Below are 26,441 nucleotides of genomic sequence, written 5' to 3'. Positions count from 1 at the left end.
ATTCACATTCTTCAGACAAGAGGTCATTTTAAACTTTTTCCGGTGACTTCATGATGCCTCCAATTCCAAAACAAAAAACCTGTCGATTTTGTTCATCCCCTTTCGGTGATCTGAATATCATGATCAAGTTCCCTCTTTATCCTCAATCCCTTATTAATGGCAGGTCCAGTGCCTCTCATCATATGATTTATCTGCAAGTCTGATGATCATTTTGGTTGCTACTCTTTGTATTGTCTTGATCTTTCACTTTGTGTGGGAACTACACCACAGCTACATATTCATACCTAGAGTGGATTATTGTCCAACTCATTTATTTTTTATCATTTTTCCTCCTATTCATACCCAGCAAATGTTTCTTCACACCCAAGGAGCAAAAATATAGAAAACGTTCCTATTTCTTCATAGGGCTCGTAGTAGTATTCATCAGTATCTCCCAGTTGGCATCTTCAAAGAATATCCTCAAGATCAAGTAGTTCATTTTCCCAAAACTGGATCTGACCCAAGCAGTGGGAAGGGGACAGGGATGACCCTTCACCTACAAGGAGTTGAGATAGAAGGGGCAACAAATGGATGTTGGATGGGTGTGGGATAAGTAAAGGGTGGGTGTATACTTGGGCTAAGACACACCCTCATAAGAATGAATAGACCTTCTGGTGTATGAATGTACATACATACATACATACATATACCAAGGCTTTTTTCCCCCTTACCAGGGGGGTAGCCAAAAAGGACAAGGCACAAAAAACATTCCCACCCAATTCATCCCCGAAAACACTCCACACCCCTCCACCCTCCCTCCCATCTTAGCACCTCCTAGATGACGGGTCATCCCTGCACCCTGTCCACTGCCCTGGGTCAGAAGCAGTGTCGCAGGACACAGCACATCCACAGCAAGGCCGCTTCATTAAATCGGCGACCCCCCCTCTCCGTCCCCCCATATAAAGGAGAGGACGGGGAGAAATCCCTTCGGGCTGCGTCAAAACTTTTTGCTCACACACACTACCTCACCCCCATTCCCCCGTCCAATCCACCTCATGCATCACAACATCATCCATATACAACCATTCTCCATTCACCCCTGTCTTCTGTCCTCTCCCGTCCTTCCTCAACAGACATTCCCCTCTTCCCCAAAGCCCCCTTCACCCCATCCATTCACCTCATCCTAGGACGTCCCTTCATGTTCACTCCCTCCACATCTGCCTTCCATACCTCCTTTACTAGTCTTTCTTCACTCATTCTTTCCATGTGTCCAAACCATCCTAATACTCTTTCATCAACCCTATCTCCCAGCTCCCTTTCCACCCCTGTTCTCCTCCTCACTTCCTCATTTCTCACTCTATCTAGCCTAGTAACCCCCATCATACTTCTCAGACACTTCATCTCAAACACATTCGAACTCCTTCTCTCTTCCTCTCTCATGTTCCATGTTTCTGCTCCATACAGTGCTGTTGGCACAATCACTCCTTCATACAGTCTCCTCTTAGCATCCATTCCCAGATTCCTATTCCTCATTACACTTTTTAAACCACCAAGGCATTTACTCGCTTCTCTCAATCTACATTCTACCTCCACCTTCACTCCACCCTTTCCTGCCACATTTGCACCCAAATATCTAAAACTATCCACTTCCTCCAGTTGCTCTCCCTTAATGCTCACTTCCAGATTACTGCCACTTTCACCCCTTGTACATCTCATCACCTTACTTTTACCCACATTTATCTTCAGCTTTCTTCTATCACACACTCTCCCAAACTCTGTCACCAGCTTCCTCAATCCCTCCTCCAATCCTGCCACAAGCGCAGTGTCATCCGCAAACAACAGCTGGCTCACCTCCCACTTTTCTCCATTTTCCTTAACCATCTCCAATCCCTGACCCACTACCCTTGCATTCACCTCTCGCACCACCCCATCCATGTATAAGTTGAACAGCCAGGGTGACATAACGCATCCTTGACGAAGTCCCACCTTTACCTCAAACCACTCACTCTCTCCATTTCTATCCTGACACAAGCTCTACTACTCTCATAAAAACTCTTGACAGCTCCCAGAAGATTTCCTCCTATCCCGTATATCCGCATAACCTCCCACAGTGCCTTTCTGTCTACCCTATCGTAAGCCTTTTCCAGATCCATAAAGGCCCAGAAAACATCCTTCCCCTTACCTATAGCTTTCTCACATATCTGTCTTACCACAAAAATCTGATCTACACAACCTCTACCTGTCCTAAACCCACACTGTTCCTCACCAATTACTCCCTCTGTTCCTCTCCTAATCCTCTCAATCAAGATCCTCCCATAAGCCTTCCCAACTACACTTAACAAGCTAATCCCTCTGAAACTACTACATTCACACTTGTCCCCCTTTCCCTTGTAAAGTGGAACTATACACGCACTCCTCCAGTCCTCTGGCACTCTACCTTCTCTCCAGCAAACATTAGATAACCTCACCAACCAGTCCACCATCACTATACCTCCTTTTTTTAGACATTCTGCATGGCATCCATCCAGACCAGGTGACCTTACCTGCTTTCATCATCTTAACTGCTGCCTTCACTTCATCCTTCCTTATTTCTCCTCCATTTTCCTCACTCATCACTCTCATTTTCTTAGCATTTCCCACTGCAGCTATCTTTCCCTCCCTATCCTCCTTCACATTAAGCAACTCCCTAAAGTATTCTGCCCATCTTCCCCTTACTGCCCCCTCCTCCATTATCATCTCTCCATCTGCACCTTTCACCTTTTCTTCCCCACTTGATTCGCCTCCTCTTCCTCTCTTAATTTCTTTCCAAAACATCTTTTTATTACTTTCAAAATTTTCTGTCATACTCTTACCCCATTTTACATCTGCTCTCCTCTTTGCCTCCTTTACCTTTTTCTTTACTTCTCTTTTCTTTTCCCTGTACGTCTCATATGACTCCCTCGTCCTAATTTGTAACCAATCTGTGAAAGCTCGCTTCTTCTCTTCTACAACCTTCTTCATTTCCTCATCCCACCATTCACTACCCTTCCTTCTATTTCCTCCTGACCTTCTTGTTCCACACACCATCCTTGCACACTTTGTGACTCCCTCCTTGAACCATCCCCATTCCTCCTCCACACCTACCTCCACTCTATCCTTCACTCCCTCCCACTCCTCCTTCAGCTTCCTCTTGTACTCCTTCTCCTTTTCCTCTTCGTTTAGAGTTCACTCTAAGCACCTCCCTACCTTTTGTCCCTTTCCTCTTCCTCCATCTATCCTCCACTCTCAACTTACCTTCCACCAGAAAATGATCTGATATTCCCCCACCCTCTCCCCTTAGCACATGTACATCCCTAACTCTTCCTATCATAATCCTATTTACCACTACATACAGACAAAAGATTCCTCTAAAGCAAATTAAACAGCCTAACATGAGCAAAATGCATCTTTAGAAGTATCATATATGTCCTAATGGTCCTAAGATGATAAAGCTACACTGCCAATATCCTCTGCAACACCTGTTTTTTTTTCTTTGTTGATATTTATCTAAAAGCTATGTCAACTGAAATGAATCATTATATAGTATTGCTGTGTGCAGCTTGCAAGAGGCAACACTGTGGAGGAATCTATATACACACATCCTGTGAAGTATCAATGCCTTATTTCCAGCAGTACTGTATATCAGAATTCCCTCAAATTCAACATTTTTTCCCACCTACACCCAAAGGTGCAGCCCCAAGGGGCCAGTGCCTGGTCACTAAAACAGACCTAGAAACTCATCCTAGTCATCCCCAAACATATATACATACATATGTCAAAGGCCCTTTCCCCCTTACAAGGGAGGTAGCCAAAAAACAACGGCACAAAATCCACTCCCACCCATTCCATCCACACATACTCCACTCCCATTCACCCCCTTCTCTCCCTCTTATCTTGGTTCCTCCTGGATGATGGGTCATCCCTGCATCTCGCCCATTGCCCTGGGTCAAAAGCAATGTCACAAGACACAGTACATCCATAGTAAGGCAACTTCATTACATCGGTGACTGCCCCTCTCCATCCCCTTAATTTTTTAGAGCAAATTCTACTTCTTCCTTTGTAATCTCTGGTACACTACTAACGCCTACAGATGAATTTACTGACTCAACAACGGTCTTCGATGAGTAAAGCTCTTGGTAAAATTCCTCTACTCTCTTTACCATTCTGTCTATGCAGTTAATGATTTCTCCATTTCTATCTTTCAAACATATAATATGCTGTCTTCCTAAAGCATGTCTGCGCTTAGTCCCTTTAATACTTTTTCATTTCCATACAGTTTCCTCTATTTCATCCCAATACTCTTTCATTAACCCTATCTCTCAACTCCCTTTCCACTCCCGTTCTCCTCTTCACCTCATTTCTCACTCTAACCAGCATAGTAATTCTTATAATACTTCTCAGGCACCTCATCTCAAACACATTCAAACTCCTCCTCTCTTATGTTCCATGTTTCTACCCCATACACTGCTGTCGGCACAATTTCTCCTTCATACAATCTCCTCTTAGCATCCATTCCCAAATATCTATTTCTCATTACACTTTTTAATCCTCCAAGGCATTTACTTGCTTCTCTCAGTCTACAGTCTACCTCCACCTCCATTACTCCCTTTCCTGCTATATTCGCACCCAAGTATCTAAAACTATCCACTTCCTCCAGTCTATCAGGCTCTAATACTCTTGTAAAAATTCTTGATTGCTTTTAACAGCTTTCCTCCTATCCCATATATCTGCAATACTTCCCACAGTGCCTTCCTGTTTACCCTGTCATAAGCCTTTTCCAAATCCATAAAAGCCCAAAAAACATCCTTACCTTTTCCTATAGTTTTCTCACATATCTGTCTTACCACAAAAATCTGATCCATGCAACCCTTACCTGCCCTAAACCCACATTGTTCCCCACCAATTATTCCCTCTGCTCCTCTCCTAATCCTCTCAATCAACCATCCCATAAACTTTCCCAACTACACTTAACAAACTGATCTCTCTGAAACTACTACAACCACACTTGTCTCTTTTTCCCTTGTAAAGTGGAACTACCGTATTTTCCGGCTTAAAATGCGCATCGGGTTATAATGCGCACCCATGCACTTCGTTATCTCAGTACACAGATAGCGTGCACTGACGTATAACGCGCATGCCCGATCGCATTTGTCTATAACGCAGTTTTACCTCGGTATTTATATCATATGAACGAGGTTACATGGAGAAGTACTTTTCATTGGCTAGAGCCACCGCTGGGAAATCTGTTGATTTGTCACTAAATTAAGTGTCGGTTTAGGCATCAATCAGGACACAACTAAGAAAAAGTCGGAACTACATGTATCGGTATATGACTCATGTTGTGCGTTGGTCCCTTATTACTTTGTAGCTTAAATAGTTTGTAGGAAATATGATCTAAAAAAAGTTTATTGAAAGTAAAATATACAGAAAAATTTCGGGATTTTTACAGAAAATTTTCATTTTATATCTTGAGGAAATAATTCGTCTTTACCATTTTTTATTTAATACTGAAACTACAGACTGTTTCGTTTTAGCTTTGAACCTGCAATGACAGTGATGAAATAGGAAAGTCTCTCATCGAGGTGACGTTTAGTTAATATAACTCCCGAAAGAGGGTGTTGTAGTAAGGTGTTTGACACGAGTTTATGAACAGCCGCAACGTAATTTGTACCATACCTAAAGTGAAGCAACAAAGCCAACATAAAAATTCAAACTATGCTGTGAACATGGGCAAATATCGTGAATATTGATCATGTTTCATGGTGTTTAGGCCTATTTAAGCATGAAAAATAAGATTCGATAGATACCTACCTATACCAAATATTTATATACGGTAGCCCATGCTGGCATATTCTTTCATGTCACCATGGCTGTTCTTCTTGTTCTCACGGAACGTCACGGAGAAGTGTGCCGTCCCGACTTTGTGACGGCCAACATCGTCACGTTGTTGTGAAAAAAATTACACACACGGCCGCAGAATTTTTATCGTAGGCCGTAGATAATGCGCACCCCCCATTTTTAGGCTCTTCCAACGGAAAAAAGTCGCGCACTATACGCCGGAAAATACGGTACACAGGCACTCCTCCAGTCCTTTGGCACTCTACCCTTTCTTATGCCAGCTGCAAGCCTTACCATTGGTAGGTACAAAAGATTGCTTTTTTCATTATATTTTTTACCTTGTAAGTGGTCTTTAACATTTATTTTTTGGCATTAATGTTGCAGGGACATCATAATCATACCTATTTATGTATATTTGGTGACAGGCTTCATCATATCAGAGGGAAAAAAGTAGACTTTTTCGAGGTCGGGAACGGATTAATTGAATTAACATTGATTTCAATGGGAAATAGCGTTTCCATTTATGTAAATTTCTATTCATGTGGAGGTGTATAGAAAAAATTAATTGCGTAGAGGTACCACTGTATTTGCTATTATCAACTCTCTTTCTAGACACATCTCCACCATCAACTCTCCATTACGATTTTTTCCTAGAACTCCACACTTCCCAATCACTCCATCTATTGGTTCATTTCCTACCCTAGCATTAAGGTCTCCCAATACAATAACATTGACATATTTCCCTAATCCCTCTATGTACTCCCTTAAATCCATCCAAAAAGCCTCCCTTTCCTCTACACTCTTCTCACTACCAGGCCCATATGCACTTACAAAAACCCACATCTCCCTTCCCAGTTTCACCTTCATCCACATTAACCTTGAAGAAACCTCCTTCCACTCCATTACACACTTACCTATCTCTTCACTTACTAGTATAGCCACCCCTTCTCTCCCTCGTCCTCTCTTCACTCCTGAGAACCTCCCAACTACACTCCCAAACTCACACTTGCCCCTCCCTTTCAACTTAGTTTCACTCAATGCCAACACATCTATCTTTCTTCTCACAAACATACTGCCTATTTCTTCCCTTTTACTCTCATCTGTACCACATCCACACATATTAAAAGAACCAAACCTTAGGGTACTGATTGGAAAACTCCCAGACCCTCATATGCCTTTACTTTTTTTAGGAATGTCCCTTTTGGGGTTACAGGTAGGAGGATTCCTAGTCCTATCACCATCCCATTTTTTGTTGCCTCATACAACTCAAAAGGGAGTACTTGGTGGCAGTATTCTTTTCCCCCAACACAGGGTTAGGCAAAAAAAAGGAAATGAACATTCAGAGAAATGGTACAGGACAGTAACAAGGGGTGGGGGGACAGCATAACAACACAGGGACAGCGCAGTATAATAACAGTGTCATCATTTCTCTATAAACAGAGATTTCCTCTATCACAGACAAAATGATGTGTGGCTCTGGTCCATAAGGGCACCCCATATAGACCCTAAAATATCAACTGCATGCTACTTTGCCACAATAGCATGCAGCCAATACCCCAGACAGGGGCCAATATCCCAGATGGGGTATGCCTTTACTTTTTTTTTACAGTAACAAGAGTGGGGGGACAGGATAGTGCATGGGGAGCCACAGTACTAAAAAGTATCATCATTTCTCTATGAATTGAGATTTCCTCTACCACAGACAAAATGATATGTGGCTCTGGTCTGTAGGGGCACCCCATACAGACCCTAGAGTATCAGCTGCATGCAACTAAGCAGCTTTTAACCCCACATTAACATGGAACCAATAGTCCAGATAATGACACAATTTCTCTTCCTTGAAAACATGTGGGCCAATCAGGTAGCTGTTGCTACTTATCTGGGAGTCATGGGTTTCTTGCAAGAGAAGCCTGAGGCAATGGATTGATAGATCATTTAACATATAATCATCTTGCTTTACAAAATCACTAAATACCTTCAACACACTGCCATATTCTATGAATGGAAGATTGTGAATGGTTGAAGGGATGATGTGGCCCAAAGAGATGTTCTTATCTATTTTACAAATGAGTAGATGAGGACAGGGGAAGCCACTCTATGATGAAGCAGTGGAGAGTTAACCAGCTCCATCTACTAGGGCCTGCGGTCCTGGAGCTGCAGCGTCTACGTCGTGGGACCACCCCCCAACCCCAAGAGTTGGGGGCCAAACAGCAGCAACCACCCCTGGCCATCAGCTCTACGCAGGTGGCACCGATCCCCAAGAGGAGCTACGCCTGCCTTGGGGAGTACCACAATCCTTTTTCCCAACATGCAATGTTACGTTTTTTCTGCACCGAGGGGTGATTTTCCGGCGATCACCCCTCTTCTTCTACTTTTAGCCGGAGATGTAGAGAGCAATCCTGGGCCCACCACAAAATACACATGCCCAACATGCTCTAAACCCATTACTTCGAGCAGACAGACAAAGGGCTCAGTTCAGTGCAATATGTGCAAAAACTGGGCCCACCTCACTTGTACAACACTTGCTGACACAAACCAATACACAAACACTTGGACATGTTCTACCTGCCCTCCAGTAACCCCACTCCCACCTCCCCAACCACAGCCAGCACCCTTACCCACTCCCAATTTCCCTTTGCCCTTACTCCCGATCAGTACTCCCCTTCCTTTGTCCCCGATCTCTCCTTTCCCTCCCTCTAACCCAGATCCTACACCTTCCCCATTACCACCCCAACCTCAACCCCAAACGGCATCATACAACACATACAAAACACACAACATCAACATATTACAACACAACATTGACGGTATTAACACGAAAAAACATGAACTTGAACACTTTCTTAAACAACACAACATACACATTGCGATTATACAAGAAACAAAACTAAGACACTCACACAAAACACCATCATTTCATAATTACACCACCATCAGACAAGACCGGACCGACGGCAATGGCGGTGGACTCATCACCCTGATCCATCACTCCATCTGTTTTGTGGACACAAGTGCCACAACCAAAATTCTCCTCCCTACCACAGATAACACAACAGAAATCCAATCCATTCGAATCCGCACAGGCAACAAATCAACACTGACAATAGTTAACATGTACATTCCCCCACAATCATCCCCCACAGTTCCAAACACCTTCAGGCCTCAATTTAGCCAACTAGCCTCAATCCCCAACCTGATCATGGGTGGTGACTTCAACGCCAAGTCGTCTGCCTGGTATGTCGACAACCCTGACACAGACAGAGGGCTTGATATACAGACTCAGTTTGACACATTGACTATCATGAACAACACACATAATCATACACATATCCCACACCAAGCCCTCTACACTCCCTCCTCTCCTGATATCACCTTCTGCTCCCCCTGCCTATCCCCAACAACATCATGGAGAGTGGTCGGAACCCTTGGTTCTGACCACCTTCCAATCATCATCACCACCAAAACAAGATGCACCCCAGTTGGCCACAGACACACATACACCAATTACAAGAGAGCTAACTGGGAAGCTTTTACTAATGAGACAGAACAACATTTTGAAACACTTAACAGTACACCAATCACAAACATAAACAATGCTGTGCACACTTTTAATACAATCATACAAAACGCAGACAAGAGATACATCCCTAGAGGCAACAGAAAATCACACAACCCCAACTTCACACCAGAAATCCAAGACCACATCAGACAACGTGACACACTTAAACACGATACCCCCACACCTATCCCTCAAAACATAGCATACCAAATACAAACACTAAACACTGTGATTGCTAATAAAATACACTAACAAAAAACACAAAATTGGCAAAACTTTATCAATGCACTTGATCACAAAACAAACACCAGCAAATTGTACAAAACACTCAACAGCATTACACTATCCAACGGTAACACTACACGCTCTCACGCAGCAATAATCACAACAACAGATAATCTACCCTCAAACAGACAACAAGCAAACGCACTCATACGTCATTTTGCACAGACAAGCCATCTCACTTCTCACCCTGACGACCGACGCACCATTCGACGTAAGAAAGACTTCCCCACAGACTCATAATACATAATCTCAAGCACTCATCTGCCTGTGGCCCTGATAACATAAGCAACATCCACCTAAAACACATTGGACCACAAGGTATACACGCACTCACAAACATTGCAAACTACAGCTATTCACACAACACTATACCTGACATCTGGAAGCATGGTAAAATAATCACCATTCCAAAACCAAACAAAGACCCAACAATCCCAACATCGCACCGCCCAATCACACTTCTCTGCACCCCCTCTAAAGTCATTGAGCGCCTAATACTTAAACTTGTCACACCACATATTCCCCTTGCTGACTCACAACACGGTTTTAGGCCACTACACTCCACAAACACTCTTCTGATAAACCTCACACAAAGAATTTTAGATGGCATCAATTCAGATAGGCCCCACCACAGAACACTTCTCATAACATTAGACATTAGTAAAGCTTTTGATGCTATCCCCCGCCACAACCTAACAAATAAAATATATAACACATACATGCACAATAACACCAAAAGATGGCTGGCCAATTATCTGGCAGGTAGGAATGCTTACGTGTCATATAATGGCCAATCATCGCACATCAGAAACATTAAGAATGGAGTACCACAGGGCTCAGTTCTATCCCCCACACTATTTAATCTATACATGCATGACTTACCCACACCAGACACCTCAGAAATACAAATCTCTTCCTATGCAGACGACATAACAATCACATGCACACATCATAACACAGACAAAGCTGCAGAAATAATCCAGCCATACCTTGATACACTCAACACATGGTTCATCACAAACAGACTCCAAATAGCTCCAACCAAATCTACAGCAACACTTCTCACCAATTGTACAATAGAACACAAATACATACCTCATCTCTACATCAACAACACTCTAATACCACACACAAACACACCGAAAATTCTTGGTGTAACATACGATACATCCATGTCTTTCAAACAACACATCACAAACATAAAAAACAAATGCACACCTAGACTTAACGCACTTAAGTCAATCACTGGAACGACATTTGGACAAAACAAAGAAACTAATATAACAATATACAAACAATGCATACGCTCAGTGTTGAATTATGCGAGTCCTGCATGGGCTCCTAATCTCAGTGAGACACACCACAACACCCTTCAAATCATACAAAACAAAGCCCTAAAAACAATTACAGGCTGCACAAATACAACACCAACAGACCATTTACACCATGAAACAAAAGTCCTCAAAGTCAAGGACCACCTCGACATGAGAGGCACACAAACACTTGCCGCAGCCACCACAAACACATCACACCCGCTACACTACATAGCAGAACACCCACACACACCAAGAAACATTAAAACAACACCCAAAGACCTTTATTACGCACAAATACTCTCTTCTCTTCCTCCACAACCACCAAATACCAGCCTCCGGAAACATATTCATAATCATATCACACACTGCTCCATTAACACACTGAAAGACAACACACTGCTGCATGCCAGACCCCCTGATATCCACCATTCTGAATCCTCTCTCTCACGAAAGGACAGAGTCCACTTGGCCAGACTGCGGTGTGGCCACCACCCAGCACTTCTAAGCTACCAGAAGAGGCTGGATGACCGCATTGTGAACAGCTGCCCAGGATGTAACACTTCACCCCATACCATACAGCACATAATGGAAGACTGCATTATACACAATCATGCACGCAAACAACACAACATACACTCTATAAAGGATTTGTGGGAAAACCCAGTTTCGGCAGTAGCATTCCTTGGGGAGACGGGACTGCTCGGACAGACAGTCTAGGGAACGACAACAACAACAACAACAACTAGGGCCTGCTAAGGAAGGGCTGTACCTCACTGTACTGGTTTTCCCTAAAACAGTATGGTGGGGAGGATGAGGCAACCTTTCATCCCTAAGATGGTGAGACAGGCAAGATGGTTGAAAGGGTTTTATTTGTGTTGATGTGCATAATTTGACTCAGCTGCCCATCTATAAGGGAAAAAGGGTCTTTTGGTACATATATTTTTATGTATCAGTGTGGTAACTTACTTCAGAAAAGCATCAAATGCTTTTGATCGAAGCATCTGGTGGTCTTGTCTTCTCTGTGTATGGTGTGCTTTGAGCATCAAACCAATACCCTGGTACACAAGGCAGCGAGAGATAAAAGCACTATTGCTCTTTTCTTCTGCACATTTCAGAGCCTTTGCCACCCACTCTAACCCTTCTTCAATCTGAAACATAAAAAATATATATACTTTTATTCTTCACCATCTGAAAACTGGGCCAATCAATGATATCAATATTTATAGTCCACTTGACTGCTGATGTCAGTCCTTTTGGATAAGAAATTTTCTCACACAAACAAGGAAAATTTGATATTAAGGTCAGTAGAAACATTGCCCACATATTCCCTGCAAGTCATTATACGTGTATGACAGGATAAGGAGTGTTCCAGGCTAGCAACCTCACCTTCCAAAAATTAATCTGCCAAGAAAGTTATTCCATTTATTTCTCAAGTGGATGAGGGAAAGAGGGAAGGGAAATCATTAAACAATAGAGTAAGGTCGAAACAGCTTTGACTGTTGGGCCTTACTGTGCAGTACCTTTCCTTCTTTGAGTGAGCAATTTATTATCTTGTATATTTTGTCCATTAGTTCATCTATACATTCTTTAGGTATTCAGTTTGCAATTTCATCCAGTCTGTGTGATTTTCTGACATCAAGGTTTATCATTTGGTCCCTTATTTCTTTCTGTGTCACAATTATTTCTTTCATTGGGGGGGGGTATCTTCCTCCCTTTCCTTCATCCCAATTGTGTGTATTTTCATTTGAGAATACAGATTTGAAATTTTTGTTCATAATTTCAGCCATTTCTATATCTTCTATATATTCTGTATTCCCCTGATGTAGTTTTACTATTTCCTGTTTATTTTTTAATTTACCATTTATATAGGCCTACATAATTTCGGTTGATTCTTACATTTGTCTATTATGTCTTTTTCATAGTTTCTTTTTTCTTCCCTGTGTATTTTTAAATATGCATTTCTTTTTGGGGTACAAAAAGAAAAGGCACAAAAACCATTCCCACCCATTCCATCCCCAACACACTCCACTCCCCTCCACCCTCTACCTTCTCTCTTATCTTGGCACCTCCTGGATGACAGGTCATCCCTGCATCTTGTCCACTGCCCTGGGTAAGAGGCAGTGTCGCAAGACATAGCACATCCACAGCAAGGCTGCTTCATTAAATTGGCAACCCCCCCCTCTCCATCCCCTCGTGCAGAAAAGGAGAAGACGGGGAGAAATCCCTTCGGGCTGCTTTATCAAAAACCTTCTCTAGGCAGAGGTACACACAGTCCACCCACCCTTCCTTCTTGCAGCACATCTTGCAAGTCCTTCTTGCAGCATATCAACTACTTTCAAGTAAAAGCTTAAAAGGTTTGACATACACCCTCTAGATCTGAAGTCAAACTTTAAGATATTTGATTCATCAATCTTTCACAATTCTTCACTTCCATTAACATCTGTCCATCTGCACCTTTTACCTTTTCCTCTCTAACTGATTCACTCTCCCCTCACTCTCTTCACTTCCTTCCAATTTTTTTTCAATTCTTTTGAAACTTTTTTATAAAATTCCTACCCCATATTACATCTGCTCTTTGTTTCACTCATCTTATATTTTGCTTCTCCTCTTTTATTATATCTCTCATATGCATCCCCAGTTCTACTTTGCAATTCACATACACTTCTTTTTCTCTTCTACCACTGCCTTCACCTCTCTATCCCACCATTCACTACCCTTCTTCCTATTCCTTCCCATCCTCCTTGTCTCACATATCACCTTAGCACACTTTGTCACCTCCTCTTTACAACATACCTATTTCTCTTCTATTCCTACCTCCCCCTATCCATCACCACATCACACACTTCTCTATGTTCCTCCTGGTATTCTTTCTCCTTTTCCCTCTCATTCAATTTGCTATCTCTCACCACCTTTCTACTTCCCACCCTTTTCTTCCTCCTCCATTTTTCCTGCTCTCTCAATTTCCCTTCTATACATACATATACCAAAGGCTTTTTTCCCCTTTATAAGGGAGATAGCCAAAAAAAAACAAAGACATAAAAACCACTCCCACCCATTTCATCCCTATCATACTCCACTCCCATCCACCCTCTTCCCTCCCTCTCTCTTGGCACCTCCTGGATGACAGGACATCCCTGCATCTCGCCCACTGCCCTGGGTCAGAAGCAGTGTCACAAGACACAGCACATCCACAGCACATCCCTCATGCAGAAAAAGGGAAGACTGGAGAAATCCCTTCAGGCTGTATCAAATTATTTCTCACACATGCTCCCTCACCCCCCACCCCCACCCATTTCACCTCATGCATCACAGTATCATCCATATACAACCATTCTCCATTCACCCCTGTCTTCTGTCCTCTCCCATCCTTCCTCACTTTCCCTTCTACTACAACAAAAATTATCCGACCCTTCCCCCACTCTCTCGCCTGAAAACATGAATATCCAGAATTCTTATCCTTCCTTAGGATACCACTACAAAGTCCATTAATGCCCTATCAAAACCCTTCAATCCACCACTCTTTCCCATGTATACTTGAGCTTGGCTCTCTTCTTAAACACCATGTTTACTATTATCAACTCCCTTTCTAAACACATCTCCATCTTTTCTCCACTAAGACTATTATCTGCCACACCAAACCTCCCTACTACTCCATGTATTGATTCACTCCCTACTCTATATATATAGGGCTACAGTTCATAGCTGAAATATAGGAATCTTCTTTCACTCAAAGTTTATTTTCTCTGACTGTGGGTTTCCTGTGATATATATATATATATATATATATATATATATATATATATATATATATATATATATATATATATATATATATATATATATATATATTATAATGTACCATCATTTATATATAGGCATGTATTTCAATCAAATTTCTTTAAACAGTTTTAAATCTAGCGAGTAAAAACAATGATAATTCCTGCAAAGTAAATACATATAATCTGGGTATTTTTACCTTGTTGAGTCTCTGGAAGTACACTTTAGCAGCAAGAAGACAATAATGAGGTTCATTTGGCAGCAGTCTATTCACTTCCCTCAGGACAAGTACTGCTCGAGAACTGTGCATACCACTGGTTAATGCCAGACCAAACTGCTGCCAAACATGAGTTTCTTCAAAAGAAAATTTCATTGCTCTCTCAAACACCTGAAAAATATATACTGGTTTCAGTACAACAAAGAACTATACCACATGAGCGCGAATCACAGGCGGGAATGGATGGCTAAAAATGAGCTCTGATGTACATCATTCTTTTGATAAATTCGAAGGAAATACCTGGTTGTATTTACATTCGAGAAAGAGAGTTATGTTAATCGAGTGACTGAAGTGATAAAATAGAGTATACAACATTAGTGTTACATACATACATATACCAAGGCTTTTTCCCCCTTACAAGGGAGGTAGCCAAAAAGAAAAAGGCACAAAATCACCCCCACCCATTCCATCATTAACATTAGTGTTAAATACACAATCATTAACATTATTAACATCATTATAAAATCATTAACATTATTGTTAAATACACAAAAAGGGGAATGATAAAGGAAAAAGAGGAAAAAGTGAACCAATGAAAAGATCTTTGGATGTAAGCAGAGTGGAATCACCGCTGGGGGTCATACCTAAGAAATCTTGTATGATTGATCCCCCAAAACCTACTCAAAGGTTGGATAATACTGCATTTTCAGGGTTTATAGAAGAAAATGGAATATTTGGTAGAGGTTTAGAATTGGAAAGAGAATCTAGGTACAGTGAGAACTCTCATTAACGGATGTTAATTAGCTGTTTGCGGTGTTTTTGTTGTGTTTTGGTGCTGTTGTTTAGTGCGTGCAATCACTATGCCACCCAAAAACCACTCCAAAACACCGAAAACACCGCAACCACAGCTAATTAACGTCCGTTAATGAGAGGTCTCACTGTATAAAAATGTCCCAAGAAATTGGGATATTGCTGAATTGATAGAGGAACTAATGGATCTGAAAGCTGAATACAGGGCAATGTACAGAGAGTTGAACCAACTAAAAAGAGCTAATGATTAGACTAACAGGGACCTTAATGATTTAAAAAAGGAATTAAACATGGTCAGAAGTGAAAATAAAAGAATGAAAAATTAAGATAAAAACAAAAATGAGGCTTTGAAAAAAGAAGTGATAGAACAAATACAAATGGTAACCAAGGAAGTTGGTGAAACTATTAAAGAGGCAGATCTCCAAGAAATAAAAAATCAACAGAAAGTGGAACAAGAAAACCAAAAAATTACTTTTAAAGAAATAGTACAAGTGGAAGAAAATGCTAAAGAAATGGTAATTAAAGTAATTAAGGAAAAAGAAAATTGTGTCAGAGACACAGTGGATAAAAAAAGTGCATTGTAGTTTATGGTATTAAAGAAAAACATAATGTACCTAGATACCTTTTCCTATAGCTTTCTCACATATCTGTCTTACCACAAAAATCTGATCTACATAACCCCTAACTGTCCTAAAACCACACTGTTCCTCACCAATTACTCCCTCTCTTCCTTTCCTAATCCTCTCAATGAAGACCCTCCCATAAGCCTTTCCAACTACACTCAACAAGCTGATCCCTCTGAAACTACTACACTCACACTTGTCCCCCTTTCCCTTCTAAAGTGGAACTATACAGGCACTCCTCCAGTACTCCTCTCTAAAACAAACAATGAATAACCTCACCAGCCAGTCCACCATCACTGTACCTCATTTTCTTAGCGCTTCCCACTGCAACTATCTTTACCTCCCTATCCTCCTTCACATTTAGCAACTCCATAAAACACTCTGCCCACCTTCCTCTAACTGCCTTCTCTTCCATTATCTTCTCTCCATCTGCACCTTTTACCTTTTCTTCTCTACTTGATTCATCTCCTCTTCCTCTTTTAATTTCTTTCCAAAACATCTTTTTATTACTTTCAAAAATTTCTGTCATACTCTTACCCCATTTCACATCTGCTCTTCTCTTTGCTTCCTTTATCTTATGCTTAACTTCCCTTCTCTTTACTTTGTACCTCTCATATGACTCCCTCGTCCTAATTTGTAGCCAATCTATGAATGCCTCTTTCTTCTCTTCTACACCCTTCTTTGCTTCCTCATCCCACCACTCACTACCCTTCCTTCTATTTCCTCCCGCCCTCCTTGTTCCACACACCATCTTTGCACACCTTATGACTCCCTCCTTGAACCATACCTATTCCTCCTCCACTCCTAGTTCTACTCTATCCTTCACTCCCTCCCACTCCTCTCTCAGCTTCTTCTTATACTCATTCTCCTTTTCTTTCTCATTTAAGCAGTTCACTCTAAGTACCTCCCTACCTTCTGCCCTTTTCCTCTTTCTCCACCTATTCCCCACTCTCAATTTAACTTCCACCAGAAAATGATCTGATATTCCTCCACTCTCTCCCCTTAGAACATGTACATCCTTAACTCTTCCTACCATACTCCTGGTCACCACTATATAGTCCATTAATGCTCTATCTGCCACCCTTCCATCCACCACCCTCTCCCATGTGTACTTATGCTTGACTTTCTTCCTAAACACTGTATTTGCTATCATCAACTCTCTTTTAAGACACATCTCCACTATGATTTTTACCTGGAACTCCATACTTCCCAATCACTCCGTCTATTGGTTCATTTCCTACCCTAGCATTAAGGTCTCCCAATACAACTACATTGACATTTCTCCCTAATCCCTCTATGCAATCATTTATATCTACCCAAAAAGCCTCCCTATCCTCTACATTCTTCTCACTACCAGGCCCATACGCACTTATAAAAACCCACACCTCCCTTCCCTGCTTCATCTTCATCCACATCAACCTTGATGAAACCTCCTTCCACTCCACTACATGCTTACTTATCTCCTCACTTACTAGTATAGCCACTCCTTCTCTCCCTCGTCCCCTCTTCACTCCTGAGTAACTCCCAACTACACTCCCAAACTCACACTCACCCTTCCCTTTCATTTTAGTTTTACTCAAAGCCAGCACATCCATCTTTCTTCTTGCAAACATACTACCTATCTCTTCCCTTTTACTCTCATCTGTACCACATCCATGCACATAAAAAGACCCAAACCTTAGGGTACTGGTTGGAAAACTCCCAGACCCTCTTATGCCTTTACTTTTTTTAGGACTCCTAATCCCATCCCCCATCCCATTTTTTGTTGCCTCTTACGACTCAAGTGGAAAGACTTGGTGGTAGCATTCTCTTCCCCTTCCACAGGGTAGGCGAAAAAAGGAAATGAATGTTCAGAGAAATGGTACAGGACGGTAACAAGGGGTTGGGGGACAGCATAACGGAGGGACAGTCGCAGTATAATAAAAGTATCATCATTTCTCTATGAACAGAGTTTTCCTCTATCACAGAAAAAATTATGCGTGGCTCTAGTCTGTAGGGGCGCCCCATATAGACCCTAAAGTATCAACTGCATGCTACTCTGTTGCAATAACATGCAACCAATACCCCAGACGAGGCAAAAAACAAAGGCATAAAATCCACTCTCACCCATTCCATCCCCACATACTCCACTCCCATTCACCCCCCCTCCCTCCCTCTTATATTGGCTCCTCCTGGACGAAAGGTCACTCATGCATCTCGCCCACTGGTATGAAAAAAAATGGGACAGATATACAAAAAATGGGATGAAATATTAATAAGATGTCTGAGATTGAATGTTTAAAATGTGTGGTAGGGGTTATGAGGATGGATAGTGTGAGAAATACAAAGGATTACAAAGGATTACAAAGGCGGAGCATGCCGACAGGAGACCTTTTGGTCCATATCTTGGTCGGATGCGAGAAAAAAAAATCATAATAATAATAAAATGATAAATAAAAACTATGATAATGTAAATAACAAATAAAATACATAAATAAATGCATAGGTATAGTTAGATAATAAACAAACAGGTAAATAGTGAATAATAATAAATTGACATATAACTAATGATAAATGAAAATCAAACAGACAAATGACAATAAAACAAAAACAAATAATATAAAATAAATTATAATCATTAGAGCATCTTGCTTAGGTGTTTATCTAAATGATTCTTAAATCTTTGAACTGAACTACATTGCACTACCTGTGCAGGAAGTTTATTCCATTCATTAACTACACGGTTGGCAAAGTTCTTTCTACCTACTTCCAAATTGAATCTATTTCCGGACACTTTGAGACCATTGTTTCTTGTCTGATTCTCATTCAATGTGAAAATTTTGTCACTTTTGATGTTGTCAATTCCCTTTAGAGTTTTAAAGACCTGTATCAAGTCACCTCTGAGTCTACGCTTTTTTAGGGAAAACAGATTCATATGTTTTAGTCGATTTTCGTATGATTTACTTTTGATATTTGGAATCAGTTTTGTGGCTTGCCGTTGTACTTTTTCCAGTCTGTCAATGTCTTTAATGAGATTCGGTGACCATACGGAAACAGCATATTCCAAATGTGGACGAACTAACGATTTATATAGCTTGTTAATGAGTGATGGACTTTTGAAATCAAAAGATCACGCAATCAGTCCTAGAATCTTATTTGCTTTCTCAGAGGCTGAAATACACTGCTTGGATGATTTGAGGTCATTACTGATAATTACGCCGATATCTTTTTCACTATCCACTTTTGTTAACGAATTTCCAAATAACTTGTACTTACTGTTATTTTTACCTATGTGCATTACCTTGCATTTACTTGTGTTGAATTTCATTAGCCACTTTTCAGACCATTGCTGTAATTTATCTAAATCTTCTTGAATATCTAATTGGTTTAAGTGATCATTAGCCATTCTGCACAGTCTTGTATCATCAGCAAATTTGGAAACAGTAGATTTTAGTCCATGGTCTATATCATTTATATATACTATGAATAGAAGTGGCCCAAGAACGGAACCCTGAGGAACTCCACTTGTAACATTTTTCCATTTAAAACAACTCTCTGTTTTCGATCATTCAACCAATTACTTGTCCAACTTAATAGGTTACCACTTATTCCGTGTAAAGCTAATTTAGTAGGTAGTCTTTCGTGTGGGACGGTATCAAAAGCTTTTGCAAATTCTAGATATATTAAATCTATATTGTTTCTTTTGTCATAATTCGAGATAACTGTGTTGTAGAATTCGAGTAAGTTAGTCACGCAAGAACGTTTCCGTCTGAAACCATGCTGGCTATCATTTATCAAATGGTTACTATCTAGATGATGTTCGATAGCATCTCTGATGATAGTTTCCATTATTTTTCCTACGATTGAAGTCAAACTTATAGGCCTATAGTTATTTGGTTTCTTTTTGTCACCTTTTTTGAATATGGGAGTAACGTTAGCTAGCTTCCATTCTCTTGGGACATCTCCGGATATAATGGATTTCTTGAAAATAATTTCTAATGGAACAACAATCTCATTTTTCATTTCCTTTAAGATTCTTGGATGCCAACCGTCAGGCCCTGGTGTTTTATTAACCTTGAGTTTATTTATACACCTTTTAATTTTTTCTTTTGTTATATTTACAGTAATAACTTTACCCTAGACTTTTCACAGGTTTCAGTTCGGAGTTCACTTTGAGGTGTTTCATTTACGAATACTGAGCTAAAATACAGAGGTGAGGCAGTGAATGAGGGTGGAAAGAGAGCTTTACTTACCTCATGAAGTATCTTAAACTGCTTTCTGCGGGACAGGGCAATGCAAAGAAGATCATACACAGCAGTTGCATTGTCAAAGGCATGAACACGTGCATTTTTGAACTCCGGTGACTGACTTAGCACAGCTTCTCGTACAGCCATTGCTTCACTGTTATTTACAGGAAATTTGACAATTAAATCAACTTCCCCAGATTAAAAATATCATGAAATAAAAATTCAACTTGAACAAGATTATATGAAACAGAAATATATAGCAAAATCACCTAATGAGCAAAAGAAGAATAACCTCTTCATTTATATTTTTGGGCAAGAATAGATTGATTCCCATGTATTTCCTTGGCTTCCATGGACTCTCCCCTGTCTTCAGACTAGAGCTGCTTTTGCTTCGTTCATCTATAAAAATTCCAAAGACAAAGAGGATATAACATAAGACAAAATTATTCTTACTAAGGTAATCTATTTCTACATATGTTGTAGAGCATTGGTTAACCTACAAGTTTGAATAATTACTTTTTTATCAAAATGTTTAAAAAACTATTTTTCAGTGCTAATAATCATGAATATCATATCACTACAATTTAATCATTTCAGCACAATTCTATGTGATGATCTCGCTATTCAAAGTACATCATGACAGTAACAATAATAACTGATGTCTCAAGTTTCATAGACTGGAAACCCATAACCCCATGGTAGGTGGCCTCTGTCCTTATGCCCTTTCATAGACCTCTCTTGGAAGAATCTTTGGATAGTTGTCTGTGCTGCATTAATGTGAGACAGTTTCTTTATCATTGGCTTATAGTAGTAGAAGGAGGGGAGCAATCACTGATTACCAGCTCTCCATATTTGAAGATAATAAAGGAAATACAGTTTAAACTGATACAAAGAAAGAGCTTAGGCCTTGTCTAGAGACTATCAAATCCTTAGGGGTTATCTCCAGATGGAGGTACAGGTGTGATGAACTTTGAAGACGGGTTGCATAGAAAATATTTTCCCTGACATCCATCCTGCAAGACCACTACTGGGCTCTCATCATGACAAACAGGTTTTTAAATCAACATGTCATGTTCACTTCAAGACAAGCCAAAATGAAGATTGCATGCACAATACCAGTTTTCAAACCAGAAAAGGCTATTTAAAGCAGAAAACAATGCTTTGACTTTATAGATGGTACCATCTTGCAACACCAATCTTTGTGCTGAATGAACTTAGTAATAGTGCAAAGCATGCAATAACAAAAGCTTAGGGGCTTAACAAACATGTTAAAAGAGCTGTTCAGAATAGAAGAAACCATCAAGTGCAAAAGATGAAATATGTGAAAAATATATTCAAACATACCCTTCTGCTGCAAAAGAAGTTTGGAAAATGGCTTTGGTGAAAGTAAGTGTGAATATAAGAAATTAATCTCCATCAATCCTTCACAGCCCTTCTAACCTACCAAGTTTCTTCGTACCCTTGCTGGGAGACTTGTATGAATGCTCTGAGCAACCTCTGAGTAACACCTCTGCTAACTGCCTGGCCAGAGTCAAGCGAAGGTGCTGGGTGGAAATGGATTCCACAGCAGACAACATACTCCTGTGGTAAACCAGATCTAGTGTTAATAAATGCATACTTGTAACTGAATTGTTTGTTCAAATTTAAAGGAAAAATAAACACCTGTCATAAATTCAATCAATCAGTTGCCCTGGCTCTATTTTGCAAGGGACCTGCAGCCCCAATGTAACTGGCCATGGCCACCAGTTCAGCCCATAAGACACCCAGTGAAAAGATTTTGTGTTGCTGTCTGAAAAAGGTGAATATAGGACAGTGTAGTATAAGGTGCTATGTGTTTTCTTTGAGGTGGTTGCATTGGGGGCAATTGGTGTCTACTGGCAGGCCAATTCTATGTTAATACTGTTCATACTTCATATGTTCATACTATGTTCATTCTGACAAGTGACAACCTGAATGTACATATGCTAGTGCAATTGTTGTTTGTCTTGGAAGTGATTTCTCTGTAGGGTTGATTTCTGGGGAATTTGGTGAACTGCTTGTTATGTGATTGGAACATTTCTGTATTTACCTAATTATATCTACTTGTGAATGTAAATGAAGTGGTGTGGTGTGGGATGTAAATGTGAAGGTGATGGGTGGGAGGTCAGGGGTTGGTAAAAGAGGGTGGAAGGAAGTGACATGAATCAGTTATTGTTTGCAGATGACATTGTGCTTCTAGGTGGTCAGAGGGACTGATGCAGTTAGTTGCACAGTTTGGTAGGGTATGTGAGAGAGCTGAAAGTAAATGTGGGCAAAAGTAAGGTGATGAGATGTACAAGGGGAGAAGGTGGCAGCTGGTTACATACATACATTTATAAACAAAAATTCTTCCCCATTGCTAGGAAAGTAGCCAAAGTCAAAAGGTATAATTCCACTCTCACCCATTTTATCCCCATTCACCTCCCCTTCCTCCCTCCCTCTCATCTCTGTTCCTCCTGGATGACAGGCCATCCCTGCATCAACCCATTGCCCTGGGCCAGAAGTAATGCAGCAAGGCACAGCACCTACACAGCAAGGCCACTTTATTCAATCAGCTACCCCTATCTCTGTCCCCTCATGCAGTAACATTGAAGACAGAGTTGCAGCTGAGTTTAAAAGAAGAGAGGCTGGAGGAAGTAGAGAACAGTAGGTATTTAGGGTCACATGTGGCAAAGAATGGAGGAATTGGGGATGGAGGTAAACTACAAAGTAAAGGAAGCAAGTAAGTGTCTGGGGATAATGAAGTTGTATTTATCTAGTTGTATTGTATGGGAAGGGAGCTATGCTCATAGTGACCCATCTTTATATCTTTCAGCATCAAGTTTGTTCTTAAATTCTTGAATAGTATTTGCACACACTACTGCCTCATCTAATTTATTCCAGGTATCCACCACTCTGTGTGGGAAGCTATTCTTTTTCAGATCTCTTCTATAATTATCCTTTTCGAGTTTCTTTTCATGTCTTCTTGTTTTTCTATTGTCCCACATTAATAAATCATCTCTATCTAGGATTTCCATTCCTTTCATGTTTGTATAGTCAGTAGATCTCCTCTTTCTCTTCTTTGTTCTAGAGTTGGTAGATCCAATTTGGACAATCTTTGTTCATATGTCAATTTGGAGAGTGTTGGTGCCATCTTTGTTATTGCTCTTTGAATTCTTTCTACATACATACATATACCAAGGCTTTTTCCCCCTTACAAGGGAGGTAGCCAAAAAGGAAAAGGCATAAAATCATTCCCACCCATTCCATCCCTGAATACACTCCAAACCCCTCAACCCTCCCTCTCATCTTAGCACCTCCTGGATGATGGGTCATCCCTGCACCTTGTCCACTGCCCTGGGTCAGAAGCAGTGTCATATTCTTTCTAATTTCTTTATATTATTCTTAGTACTGGGTGTTCATAGTGTCACAGTATATTCCAATTTTGGTCTTATTAGTGTAACTAATATTTTCTTGACCATTTCCTCATCCAAATAGCCAAATGCCACTTTCACTGTCCTTAGTAGGCTGAGGGTTTCTCAGACTATTTTATTGATATGTTTGTTTGGCGACATGTCTTTGCTGATAATTACTCCCAGGTCCCTTTCCAAGCTCACTTTTTTGACTTCTTCTTCACCAATTTTGTAATTCCTTGATATTCTATTTTTACTTTTTCCAAACTCCATTATACTACATTTCTTGATGTTAAAGTTCACTTCCCACATTTGACTCCATTTCCAGATTTTATCTAGGTCTATCTAGTGATTCACAATCTTCCTCTGTATTTACTTTTTTTTTGTATTTTTGTGTCATCTGCAAAGAAGTTCAGGAGAAATAGGTATCTGTGGATTACCTCAAAGAGACAACTGTATGAAAGGGTAATTGTGGCCCACAACACTGTAAGAAGCAGACTCTTAGAATTTACTAGAGGTGGGAAGGAAGAGCCTACATATACTCCAGCTGATATGTTTAAGAAATAAGTGGAGGATGGAAGGATACATTAAGAAATGAGGTGAGGCAGAGAGCAGGGAGTGAAAAGAGAGCTGGCAAATAGAGTGATGATCAGCAAAGACATGACACCAGACAATATATTAATAAAATAGCTGGAGAAACCTACAATTTATTGAGGTCAATAAAAGTGGCATTTGTCTATTTGGATGAAGAAATGATAAAAAAAAAAATTAACTACACTAATAAGACCAATACCCGTCTGGGGTATTGGCTGCATGTTGTTATGGCAAAGTAGCATGAAGTTGATATTTTAGGGACTATATGGGGCACCCCTATGGACCAGAGCCACACATAATTTTGTCTGTGATAGAGGAGGACTTTGGTCACAGAGAAATGATGAAACTTTTATTATACTGCTACAGTCCCTGGACTGGAGGAGTGCCTGTATAGTTCCACTTTACAAGGGAAAAGGGGACAAGTGTGAATGTAGTAGTTTCAGAGGGATTAGCTTGTTAAGTGTAGTTGGGAAGGCATATGGGAGGATCTTGATTGAGAGGATTAGGAGAGGAACAGAGGGAGTAATTGGTGAGGAACAGTGTGGATTTAGGACGGGTAAAGGTTGTGTAGATTAGATCTTTGTGGTAAGACAGATATGTGAGAAAGCTATAGGAAAGGGGAAGGATGTTTTTTGGGCTTTTATGGATCTGGAAAAGGCTTATGATAGGGTAGACAGAAAGGCACTGTGGGAGGTTATGCAGATATATGGGATAGGAGGAAAGATTCTAGGAGCTGTCAAGAGTTTTTATGAGAGTAGTAGAGCTTGTGTCAGGATTAGAAATGGAGAGAGTGAGTGGTTTGAGGTAAAGGTGGAACTTCGTCAAGGATGCGTTATGTCACCCTGGCTGTTCAACTTATACATGAATGGGGTGGTGCGAGAGGTAAATCCAAGGGTAGTGGGTCAGGGATTGGAGATGGTTAAAGAAAATGGAGAAAAGTGGGAGGTGAGACAGCTGTTGTTTGCTGACGACACTGCGCTTGTGGCAGGATCGGAGGAGGGATTGAGGAAGTTGGTGACAGAGTTTGGGAGAGTATGTGATAGAAGAAAGCTAAAGATAAATGTGGGTAAAAGTAAGGTGATGAGATGTACATGGGGTGAAAGTGGCAGTAGACTGGAAGTGAGCATTAAGGGAGAGCGACTGGAGGAAGTGGATAGTTTTAGATACTTGGGTGCAAATGTGGCAGGAAAAGGTGGAGTGAAGGTGGAGGTAGAATGTAGATTGAGAGAAGCGAGTAAATGCCTTGGTGGATTGAAGAGTGTAATGAGGAATAGACATTTGGGAATGGATGCTTAGAGGAGACTGTATGAGGGAGTGATTGTGCCAACAGCACTGTATGGGGCAGAAACATGGAACATAAGAGAAGAAGAGAGAAGGAGTTTGAATGTGTTTGAGATGAGGTGTCTGAGAAGTATGATGGGGGTTACTAGGCTAGATAGAGTGAGAAATGAGGAGGTGAGGAGGAGAACAGCGGTGGAAAGGGAGTTGGGAGATAGGGTTGATGAAAGAGTATTAGGATGGGTTGGACACATGGAAAGAATGAGTGAAGAAAGACTAGTAAAAGAGGTATGGAAGGCAGATGTGGAGGAAGTGAACATGAGGGGACGTCCTAGGATGAGGTGGATGGATGGGGTGAAGGGGGCTTTGGGGAAGAGGGGAATGTCTGTTGAGGAGGTGAATGGAGAATGGTTGTATACTGATGATGTTGTGATGCATGAGGTGGAATGGGGTGAGTTAGTATGTGTGAGCAAAATTTGACGCAGCGCAAAGGGATTTCTCTCCGTCTTCT

The 26,441-nt window shown here is 40.8% G+C and overlaps 1 protein-coding gene across 4 annotated transcripts in view; it reads right to left on the bottom strand.

The window, feature by feature from the left end:
• The window catches only part of Ttc7 (tetratricopeptide repeat domain 7), a 512,658-nt gene that overhangs the window by 458,980 nt on the left and 27,237 nt on the right, over positions 1–26,441 (bottom strand). For 3 of the 4 annotated variants that reach the window (XM_076200670.1, XM_076200841.1, XM_076200935.1), the window contains exons 6-10: positions 22,093–22,229; positions 20,918–21,047; positions 20,655–20,802; positions 14,972–15,160; positions 11,962–12,143 (exon numbers count right to left, since the gene is read on the bottom strand). In XM_076200670.1, the coding sequence (XP_076056785.1) occupies positions 11,962–12,143; positions 14,972–15,160; positions 20,655–20,802; positions 20,918–21,047; positions 22,093–22,229 (786 nt within the window). The remainder of the gene's footprint in view (positions 1–11,961; positions 12,144–14,971; positions 15,161–20,654; positions 20,803–20,917; positions 21,048–22,092; positions 22,230–26,441) is intronic. The other variant, XM_076200754.1, reaches the window with a different exon arrangement.

This window comes from Oratosquilla oratoria, chromosome 1 (assembly GCF_046742065.1).
Source record: "Oratosquilla oratoria isolate Oo_2021 chromosome 1, ASM4674206v1, whole genome shotgun sequence".
NCBI classification, from domain to species: domain Eukaryota; kingdom Metazoa; phylum Arthropoda; class Malacostraca; order Stomatopoda; family Squillidae; genus Oratosquilla; species Oratosquilla oratoria.
This window is presented reverse-complemented; position numbering and strand designations above follow the sequence as displayed.